Consider the following 10,976-nt stretch of genomic DNA (forward strand, 5'->3'; position numbering starts at 1 on the left):
TACCACCAAAAAAGTGTCCTTTAATTTTTTAAAAAACTTTCTTCTTTATTTCTTTACACTTACTCCATCACTTACTAAAGGAAAGAAAATGGCAATCATGAAAATATTTACCTCAACTTTGGGGTCATTTTAAACTTTGAAAAACTTGGAAGGAAGAAGGCTTTCTTGTCTTCAATTCTTGAAGGACTGAGGGGAGGTTATTCATGAAGCACATGTCGATGTCTTGTTGGCTTCCTGGAGTTCACACCTCGAGCCACAGAGTACCTCACTACTTTAGGGCCTGTGGTAGAAGTACATCCAGTACAACAGAGAAGACAGACTCCGAGAAATGCTTAGCTTCTCCCAAAATGGAAAAAAAAATCCAATACTGAAAAAATACATATGAGACTTCAACAGAAGGTCAACAACTCAGGTAACTAACCATGATATCCATTGGACAGTCACTCAAAACTTCACGTAAGCCATTCTTGAGTATCCTATGAACGGTGTATTTGGTTTCAGTGAAGAAAATGGGGTTTGTAGCAAAGAAGAACCTGGGTACAAACACAAGTGGAGAAGTGAAGAGTCTTCAAAACCACAGCATTAGACTTGCAAATGTGTTCCTTCCTAGGCATAAGATTGCTAAGCATCCAAGTCCTTTTAATTTACAAGTGTATTCATCCAGTCGATTGATTTGATATTCATTGTTGGAATCTTCTGAGTAACTGGGAGTTATTTCAATGGTGTTATTTATCTGTAAAGGTTATGCTCTGGTTTTAACTTTCCCTGATTCTGTTGGGACATACTATGTTTTTATGTCTTGAAAACTGGACAGATGCTTGCTCTTTCTGCCCAACCTATGCCATTTAAAAGCAAGATCCTAGTCCTTGCCTGCTAACAGAAGGAAGCTGCTCACAGCAAAAATGACAGGGTAGAGTTGTAAACCCAAATACAGGTGTTTCTGGTATAATGCCACATATGCACTTCCAGGGAAGCACATCTTCTGCAACATCACACACCAACATTAACTGGGGTTATAGGAAAAATAGGATTGGGACAGACCATTCAAAATCTGTAGAACTTTTTAATATTGACAGAATCATAACAATCCTCATTTAAAAAAGAGGAGGAAAGAAAAAAAAAAAAGAGAGAGAGCCCAGTTAAATCACTACCACATGTGCTTTGTACCCATCTCAAGCCCAGTGGGTCATTTATAACCTGAAAGCTAGAATGCAGGGAGGGAGGGTGGTTAAGAGAGTGGAGATTCACTTATAATAAGGACCATTTTCATCAAAACTAAAATAGGACCCAAGGTGTCAGGGTGAAAAAGTTTCCTTCTACCCTTCTAAGTTCTTTCGTTAGTCTGCTAATTAAAATGGCACAAGACAGATTAACAGGAGGAGAATTTAATTTTGTACATACAGGAGCCCCAAAGATAGACTCAAGGGCAAGTCAGGCAGTTTAGGCTTATGTGCCATCTTGAGCTAAGGAATGAGCCAGGGGCCTGGGGCTTCAAAGGGGAGGAAGGCAATTCACAGGAAGATAAGAAGAGCAGATGTTTGATAATTAGAAGCTTGCCATGCCATGCAGATAGGTCTTTCAGATAAAAGTTATCTCTGATAATAGCTCTCTTTCTGGGCCAGGTGCCCTATCTAAATTCTTTTAGGCAGTTACAGGAGAGGTAGAAGTTTTTCTTGAGTCTGCTGGGTTTTGATGGCCTTCAGCTAAAAATATAATACATATGCCAGAGTGACATGTTTTGGGGTGACATATTTTCCCCTTGAAAGGCATAGGCTTCTTCATTAACCCTTTGTTTTAATACAGTGGGGAAATGTCACCACAGTTTCATCTGCACACACAGCCCGATAGCTGGACGGCCAGAAACAGGGAAAAGCAGAGTAGTTGTTGAAGCCACTAACTCAGGGGCTGCTTGCACTCAAGGAAGGCACATTGGGGTATACATTGTTAAGACTTTCTCTTAAATATGAGAAAACTTTCTACTGATACTTTAAAACATTAGCGTGAATAAATGACCTAATGATAGGTTGAGCAGTATATTGGAGAAGAGAAGACGGTGGGACTAAGACTAGCTGTTTATAATTATAGAAAAAGATGTCTTATGAAAACCAACACCCATAACATTAGCATGTTGTGAGTAATCACATGTGAACCAACAACATGACTTTCATGATAATCTGACACTATGCCCCATTTGCGAATTGCATATGGCACAGCTGGCCTCAAAGACATTCTATAGCAGGGAAGGCTCTACATCATCCTAACTTTTGTTTTTCAGCCCCCATTTGTAATGGAGAAGTGGACTGTAGGAATACTGGAAAATCAGACTGTAGAATGCACTGTCACCTATGAGGTAAGCTTGGTGCTGGGGAGGGGTGGGGTGCTGGTGGCTTTACCATCAGCTTCTCAGTGGGAATTTATTTGCTCCCTCGTAGGGCTTAAAATTGGAAGAGAAACTACTTAACCAACATGAATATGGGAAGATTAATATAATTACTCTAACAAAATGTTGGTAAGGAAAGAGAACAGGATATTCTCACCTAGATAAAGACTGAGGTGGTAATTCACCCATTCATTGGTTAATGACCGAACATCTTCCACATGCGATGTCACGTGTTATGTACTGGGGGAGACCAAACAGTGACCAAAACAGTTTTGCCTTCTTGGTGCTTAGAAGTTAGGGGTGAGGGTAGATCAGATTCTTCATAAGGACAAAGCAAAGCTTCTACTATCACCTGGCAGGCAGAGAGGTCTATTATCAAAAACAGATTCTAAATATTTCATATATAGAAAAATAGAAAAACTGACACTTTAAGAAAATATGCTATTAAAATTAAAATTCAGGGGCGCCTGGGTGGCTCAGTCATTAAGCGTCTGCCTTCAGCTCAGGGCATGATCCCGGGGTTCTGGGATTGAGCCCCACATCAGGTTCCTCCGCTGGGAGCCTGCTTCTTCCTCTCCCACTCCCCTGCTTGTGTTCCCTCTCTCACTGGCTGTCTCTATGTCTGTCAAATAAATAAATAAAGTCTTTAAAATAATAATAATAATAAAATTCATGTATTTATCAAATACCTACTGACAGTTACTGTTCTATGATTAGGATAGACGAAATCTATACTCTCTCTTGAGGTTTATATTCAAGTGGGAGGAGACTGATAATATCTGATTCATTCATTCATTCAATTATTCATTCGGGAAACATTTAGTAAGGGTTCACCATGACCTAGGCACTGTAATAGAAGCTTACACTTGTCTTCCCTCATTAACCTCGTATACATACTGAAAGATAGGGAGCGCTAGCTCATTTGGCAGGTAGGGAAAACCGGCTCAGAGAGATGGAAGGAAGTCCTGAGGTTTGGGGTAGTCAGTGACAGTCAGTGGAGTCACGCCCAGGTTCTCAGACTGTAAATCCAATTTCCACTCTTGCTCAGCTGTCATACTCGTTCCCTTCCCAGAAGTAAGATGAAGGAAATCAGTCTCAAATTGGACTCCATGCACCGCTGCGTTGTGACAGTGTTCTGAGTTGCCAGATTAGCTTTGATTCGGCATTAGAAATACAAACCCTGGCCACTCCGCTTATCCAGGGTGACCTGATGCTGGAAGCCAATGAGTATTACAGCAGTTACTTATCTTCACCAGCCAGCGAGCACAGCTTATCAGGGATGAGGTGCCTGAGAAACAGCATTAATTGTCAAAGTGTTGCCTGTAGGATATAAAACCTAAATGAGAACAGTTAATTGGAATCTAGACTATTCTGGAATCTGTAGACCAGTCCCCACGGTGCAGGACAAGCCTTCTTTTTAGTAACTAGAAGAGTTCTAACAGCCAGATTTCATCTCTGCCTTAGTTGTAGAGACACACCACACCAAATTCTCTTCTCCTGTCTCTCTCCTTCTTCTTCCTCCTCCTCCTCCTCATGATCTGTGATGACGTGCTACTTGTGTCTGTATTGGTCACTTCAGAGTTTTTTTAAACGTATTTTCATAATCATATTGAAGCCTGAGAGGCTCTTGAACCTGATCTGTGACACCTGGTGATGAAGGGTTTCAGGACAAGAAGGTGGTATGTCTCGATCTGCTGTCCTCTCCTTTCTCTAGTCCTTTTTCTTAACTTCCTATCCTGTCTCACTTTTGCACCTGTTACTGTGCACCCTCCACGGGGATAATTAGTCCACCACACTGCCCGCAGTCACCCAGTTACCCGGATGATCTGAGGCAGTCGTGGGCAAGATAGTGGTCAGATATTTATGTATTCAGATCTGTCTTCAAGTACTTTAAACAGAAGTTGTTTTTCATTTCTTGGTAAACAGAGAGGTAATCTGAGATTTGCCAAACAGAATACATTCTGAGGGAAGACAACCATGTTTTGAACTACTATGTAACCCACTAAGGAATAAAGTGGTTAAAACTTTCCTTTTAACCCAAGTACCATATGTAGGCAAACTGTACAAATATGTCGCCTAATGCATTATGGTAATAGTGTTGTAAGGGGTTAAACTGAAGTGACATGATAACCTGATTTTCTTTTCTATTTTATAAACATGAGCATTTGGTTGTGAGTCTCTCTCTCTCTCTCTTTTTTAGAGTGATGTTCGAGCCCCAAAGAGCACTAAGCACATCCACTCAATTCAGTGGAGTAGAATGAAACCTCAGGACGAAGTGAAAGCTGTCCAACTTGCCGTTCAGACATTATTGCCCAGCTCAGAGGGCAACTCTAGAAGCAGGTCGGACTCAAGTAAGTGAGACGTGTGCTACACTCCAAAAACTTGAATATCAAATTCTCATACCCGGGATAAGTGCCAGTCTGTGAATAGACATAGACTTCTAATATAAGACTTCCTTCTTTTATTTTTAGAATATTGGTTTTATAAACAGACTATATGGACAGTAGTATTTATGGACTTATAAATATGAGCATATTACAATAAAATTCAGTATTTGGATAACTATGATAAAAGATGAAATCTGATGATTATGTTTATTGAGAATACATATGTATATTTATATACATATATATTTAGTTTCCAAAATTGTAGACAGGGATATGAATCTTCTGAGTCCAGCAAACATTCTATGAAACCAAAGGAATCACTGGGGCAATTTCTTGAGTCCTGAACACCACGGATACATCAAAGCAAAAGAATGATGGGGGAAGGGAGGGAGGGAGGAAAGGGGGGAGGAGAGGGGAGAAAAAAAGGTAAGGAAGGATAGAGAAAAAGAAAACATGAACCGAATATGATGGACAGTGGTGACAGTAATTACAGATGCTATACTGAAGCAAATTAGAAATTACATAGGGGAAGACCAGCTGACTTGCTGTTAAATTGGTCGTTACTTGGTAGATTCAGGGAAGACGTCCTGACCTTCACCTTTGCAGGCCCAGAAACTCAGTACAACCCAGAGATAGGCTCTGCAGGACTACAACAAGCTTAACAGATGTGTGAGAGTTGGATGCATAAACCCCCATGCAATTCACTTTTTCCCCAAGAGAAATTCACCTGTCAAATGAACCAGAAGTACGTGTTTTCTGATCAGTGCATTATTTTTCCCAATAAGAAAATGGACCTGAAAAGCCACATCAGAAGGTTCTTTGGTGGCATGGAAACAAAGTACCCCTATGGGTAGTGTCACTGTGTTATGAGAACCTAGCTAATGTGTCCTCTACTGTAGGACAGGCTTGTCAAGCTCACCAGGACTTCTATGTCCACCAGCCGGGGGGCCCAGAATCCTGGGCGGTACTCAAAACTCACCAACAAATTTTTGACAGCACGTTGGACCTGCCTACCTTTGTCAACACAGTTGATTTGCTTATTTTCTTTCACAATCATGAGAAGACATTCTGGCCACCATGACTGAACTGGAGTCTGTACCAAGCCTTCTCAGCCACAAACACATTTTCACACACCTCTTTACGGCATGCTGTTTCTACACCTGACTAACCCATATAATAGGTGTTGATTCTCACGAGCACAGAGCACTGCATTTCTAAGTTCTTTTATTTGCTAATTCAACCATCTTGTCTTGCATGCCTCCTATCATGCCTTTAAAAGGACTTATTATAATAATTTTCTCCTCCCAGTGAATTCATATTTATAGGGCACATTTTACTTCTGTAGGGCTTTCATAGCCATGATCCTATTTGATCCCTAAAACACTCTTGTGAAATCTGTGGGGGTCTTCTCTCTCCACTTCTGCTGTATTTTTCTCTTTTACTAAAAGCTGGTTTTCTGTTTCCCAACCCACATGACACAAAATAGGTGCCAGTGGCCTCCAAGTTCACAGAGTTCAAATCCCACCACTGGGAGAATCACCGAATACTTTATCAGTCCCAATTCCAGATTCCCCGGAGTAAGACTTATTTGTGATGTTTTTGTCCAAGCATTCTCCTCTGGACCAATTAATTCTGTCAGCAGGAGGACGTGGCGGTAGGTGGCAGTACCCAACGGGGGAGGCAGGTGGTGCACTGAACTGTAGCCATGTGGGTGGAGACAGGCTAGGGACATTCCCCAAAGAGGACAATGGGCAGAGGTCTAACAAATGTCTGTACCTCTCTGAAATCTAAATCTTTTGGGAGAAAGCAAATTACTTCTCTAAGAGCGTTAGGAATGGTCAAAACCCTTCTGTCTCCCAGTCGAATGGCTTTGGCTCAACCTTTCCCTCTGATTATGATTAACAGGAGAGGTTGCAGGATAAAAGGAGGGCGTGACCTCCCTTTGGCTTACCCCAGTTTTAGCTAGTTTGCTTCCCTTCCTTCTTCCTCATATTTCTTTTTCCCTTTTGATATATAAACTCAAAGGACACCACCTGGATCAGTTAGGATATATTTTTTTAGCAGCAAGTAACAGAAAATCCAACTTCCACTGGCTTCCTCCCAAATGGACCAAAGTGTAATCCCAGGAACATCAGCCTCAGGATCAATAGGAACTTGTTAGAAATGCAAATTCTCAAGCCCAACCCCAGACCTGATGAGTCAGAAACTAGGGGTAGGGACCAGCAAAGAAGGCATTCTAAAGTTCTGAAACCACAGGTTTTAACTATAATAAAATGTGCTATCTTCTGTAGAAGAAGTCCAGAAGGTCAGGCACAGTAAGAGCAGCTGGTTCCTCCACGTTAAGGACATGGAACAAACCTTTCCTTCTTTCCACTCTGCCACCCTCAGTCTGCTGCCTTTGCTGGCGGCCTGGCTCCTCCGCATTCACAGCCATCGGGTAAAGATATGGCAATGTGTAGAGGACATGAGGAGCCGATGACTCTCCTGCTCTCTTGTTGGGGGGTGAGAAAGACTTGCCTATACACCCCCAGCAGATGATCCCTGGGGTTGCTTTGGCCAGAAACTGAGCAACGTGTCCACTCCCACCCAAGACATCACTGCATCTGGCTCAGGCCAATCAAAGTCTGCCACTAGAGCCACGATGTGGTCAGCTTCCCCCCGTGCACATGGCTCCACGCGGCGGTAGAACACCAAACAAAATCAGGGCTCTGTTAGAAGCTACAATTTCAGAGACATCAAGGGGAAGGCAAGAAGGCCCAATGGTTGGGTGAAGCTGTGAGGAATGTCTGGGCACAGAAGGTCACCTGTATCAGGACAAGTCGCTTGCCTCAGAGGTGTGGTCCGCTGTGGGGAGCAGTGAGGGGGGCTGCTTGCTGGAGAGAGAAGTGAGCATGCTCTGTCCCTCTCCAGAAGCTCTGTCTGACAAGCATGGCTAGAGCGGCTCAGGGAGGACTAGGAGGGAACTCAAGGAAGTGGCCGATACGAGTCAGGCCCTGGAGAAGGTGGAAAAGATCCAAGGTGCGGGCTTGCTTATTCACTGAAACAGAGCTTAGGAAATGGGTCTTGTTTATTTACCATTTTCTGTAACCTTCTCTTCCTGTTTGCCATGAAGTTTCATTTTTCATGGAAAAAAACATTTCTTATTCCTGAACCTCAGAATCTCTCCTCTGGAGATGTGAGCTGTTTTTCCTCCAAACAATCTCCGGCTGTCTCAACGGCTGGGACCCAATTTCTTTTATCTGCATTAGGGTTCTTGAGGATTTAAAAGTGCCTGCTGGCAAAAAAACTTTCATTTACTAAATATGCCCCTACAATCCAAACACATGCAAACAGCAACTTCTAGAGTGATGACATGGCTAAGTGGGAAGAAGATGGGATTTAGATACAGAAGGACCTGGAATTATTAGCTGAGTGACCGTGGCCAAGTTACCAGACTTCCTAAGCTTCAGTCTCCTGGTTCACGGAGTAAGATTATTAGTACTTACCCTGAGACCATTGAGAGGAGTGAATGAGATCATGTATGTCAAGCCTCTGGAACGAGGTCAAGCATATAGCGTATACTCAGTGCAAATACCCTTATTAAGAAGTATTTATAATAATAAAGGAAATGTCCTTATACCTAGCCTGGAATTTCTATGAATGGTAAAGTTTGGAGCATCCCAAGCAGGCTTGAATTATCTTGAGACAGGCTTATGAATTAGGCATGCAGCTTTTACTGTGGCTTAAAAGCTGCTCATTTCCATTTCCTCCGCAGGTGCTGATCGCCAGTGGCTGGATACTCTGAGGTTGCGCCAGATTGCATCCAATACTTCTTTACAGCGTTCCCAGAGCAATCCCATTCTGGGGTCACAATTCTTCCCATATTTCAATGACCAGGATTCCTATGCTGCTGCTGTACGGCGGACCCAGGTGCCCATTAAGTATCAACAGATTACACCCATAAACCAATCCAGAAGCTCCTCTCCTACTCAGTATGGACTGACCAAAAACTTCTCTTCTCTACATCTCAACTCCAGGGACAGTGGCTTTTCCAGTCTTCCAACTGACAGCTCTTTAGAGAGGGGTCGATACTCAGACAGAAGCAAGAACAAATATGATCGTGGTAGCGTATCACTCAATTCTTCTCCAAGGGGAAGGTACAGTGGGAAAAGTCAGCATTCCACACCTTCACGAGAAAGATATTCTGGAAAATTCTATAGGGTTTCTCAGTCAGCACTCAATACTCAGCAGTCACCTGACTTTAAAAGAAGCCCAAATGACTGCCATGGACCCAGGACCATACCAGGGATGCCTTTACACCCTGAGACTGACTCAAGAGCCAGCGAAGAGGAGAGCAAAGTCAGCGAGGGAGGATGGACAAAGGTGGAATACCGTAAGAAACCTCACAGGCCCTCTCCTGCCAAGACTAACAGGGAAAGAGCCAGAGGAAACTACCGTGGAAGGAGAAACTTTTGATGAATTGAACTGGATGATGAACTAGATGAGTTTTCCTAAATAGGCTCTTTTCTTTCATAATTTCCCTTTTTTTTTTAAAGATGTAATGGATTTTGATAATATGATACCCTCAGGATTAACAAAAAGACAACTTTTCCATTTTTGGATTTAGGAAATACCTTCTAATTGAGACTACAGCCAAACCAGAGATAAAATGATGGATGTTGGTTGCCCAAGGATGATAACTAGACTTAAACGTAACTGTACATATCCCCTCACCCCTGATTTAACATTTTGAGAGGAGGGAATATACCACCTTATTTCCCTAACCACTGCCATTCTGGTTAGCAGGGCCTGGACTAGGATGATGTTAAGTGAGGGTCCTTGTCTTAGGTGCAAAATTTAAGGGGACACCAGAAAGCTCAGTAATCAAGATATGTAATATTCTAATGCAATATTTAAATAAATGAAAATTAATGCAAAAAATTCTGTGATAAACAAAAAATCAAAATTCTCCATAAATATAGAATCAGTATTACTGATTTTTTCCTCTTGTTTAAGGCTCCAGTATGGCTTGGCAAAGCACTGTTACTGATCCTGTCTATTAAGAATTTTGATATTTTGTTCATCATGAATTTTTGCATTAATTTTTAAAATATTGCATTAAAATATCATTTATCTTGATTACTGAGGTGTTGGAGGTTTCTTGTTGTTTTTCTTGAGGCCTCCTTAAATTCTGTGCCTCAGGCAAGTACCTCACTTGACACTGCTGGTTAGTATTTATTTTGGTAAGGTATTTGGATTTTTATCATGGTCAGAACTGAAGTGATCTGGCTTGTCATTTTTAGGCAATAAAAAAGGTTATTGAACTTAATGTTGATTATGATGCATATCTCTTTCATTAAGACCCATCAGAAACCAAAGATCTAAAGTTGCCTAGGAGATTTGTGGTTACTGCTTTCCCAAAGCTCCCAGGGACTGCTTTTGAATATTATTTTCTACATTTTACCAAAGGAGGAGCAAAGAGGGAAACACAACAGTCCCTAAAGACCTCCCGGAATGTCAGAAATCTAAAATCTGAAAGAAGACAGATAGAGAGCAGGATAGTAACGTCACAAGCCAAAGAAACTTAAAATTACCAACATCCTTGTTAGAGCAAGACAGTAAATACCATCCTTGCAGCAAGAAAGCTCTAAGCAGCTGGGGGGAAGGAGGTAAATGGCGCAGGTGGGAGGAAACTGCCTGCAGCTTAGGGCAGGAATTGTGAGATCCAACTTAGGAAATTCTTCATATTTTACCAATCGAAAAGTCAGGAGGTAACAAACTCGTATGTCAAATAAATAAATGTCTTTCAATATATTCTGAGATTCTGTTCAATATTCACTAACCCTGAATATCAAGTGTCCTTTGCCCTGCACAGGATTCTCAACGCTCTGTAGAAATTCGAATGACACACTGGTCATTCCGTGGGGTTGAGTTCTCTTCCACAGAAACCAGTCATCAAACCTGAGCAAATGTTCCCAGGGTAGCTGCTGAGCTCTGATACGGTGCTTGGGGCCTGGTGGGGGAAACTGTATTTGGGAAGCATTAAAGTCAAGGTTATAGGAAATGACCTTTATTTACAAGGGAAGTTGTGACCTAAATGTTGATTCGACACCTCTGTTTTCTAAGTTGTAGTACATGTTTGCCATCTGCATTCATAAGCAAAAACAATGTGGAGTAGTAAAATCAGAGGGCAAGGTCCTCTTTTCCATCGTGCATAACCCATGTCTCTA

General features: G+C 41.9%; 1 protein-coding gene across 2 annotated transcripts in view; it reads left to right on the plus strand.

Annotated features, from left to right (window-relative positions):
• Nucleotides 1–9,377, plus strand: part of MAP3K20 (mitogen-activated protein kinase kinase kinase 20) — a 170,028-nt gene extending 160,651 nt beyond the window's left edge. For both annotated transcript variants that reach the window (XM_045779685.2, XM_045779680.2), the window contains exons 18-20: nucleotides 2,276–2,350; nucleotides 4,581–4,731; nucleotides 8,522–9,377. In XM_045779685.2, the coding sequence (XP_045635641.2) occupies nucleotides 2,276–2,350; nucleotides 4,581–4,731; nucleotides 8,522–9,222 (927 nt within the window). In that variant the 3' untranslated portion in view covers nucleotides 9,223–9,377. The remainder of the gene's footprint in view (nucleotides 1–2,275; nucleotides 2,351–4,580; nucleotides 4,732–8,521) is intronic.
• The last annotated feature ends 1,599 nt before the right edge of the window (nucleotides 9,378–10,976 follow it).

Source organism: Ursus americanus, chromosome 1 (genome assembly GCF_024610735.1).
Source record: "Ursus americanus isolate L20-20 chromosome 1, mUrsAme1.1.p, whole genome shotgun sequence".
Lineage (NCBI taxonomy): Eukaryota > Metazoa > Chordata > Mammalia > Carnivora > Ursidae > Ursus > Ursus americanus.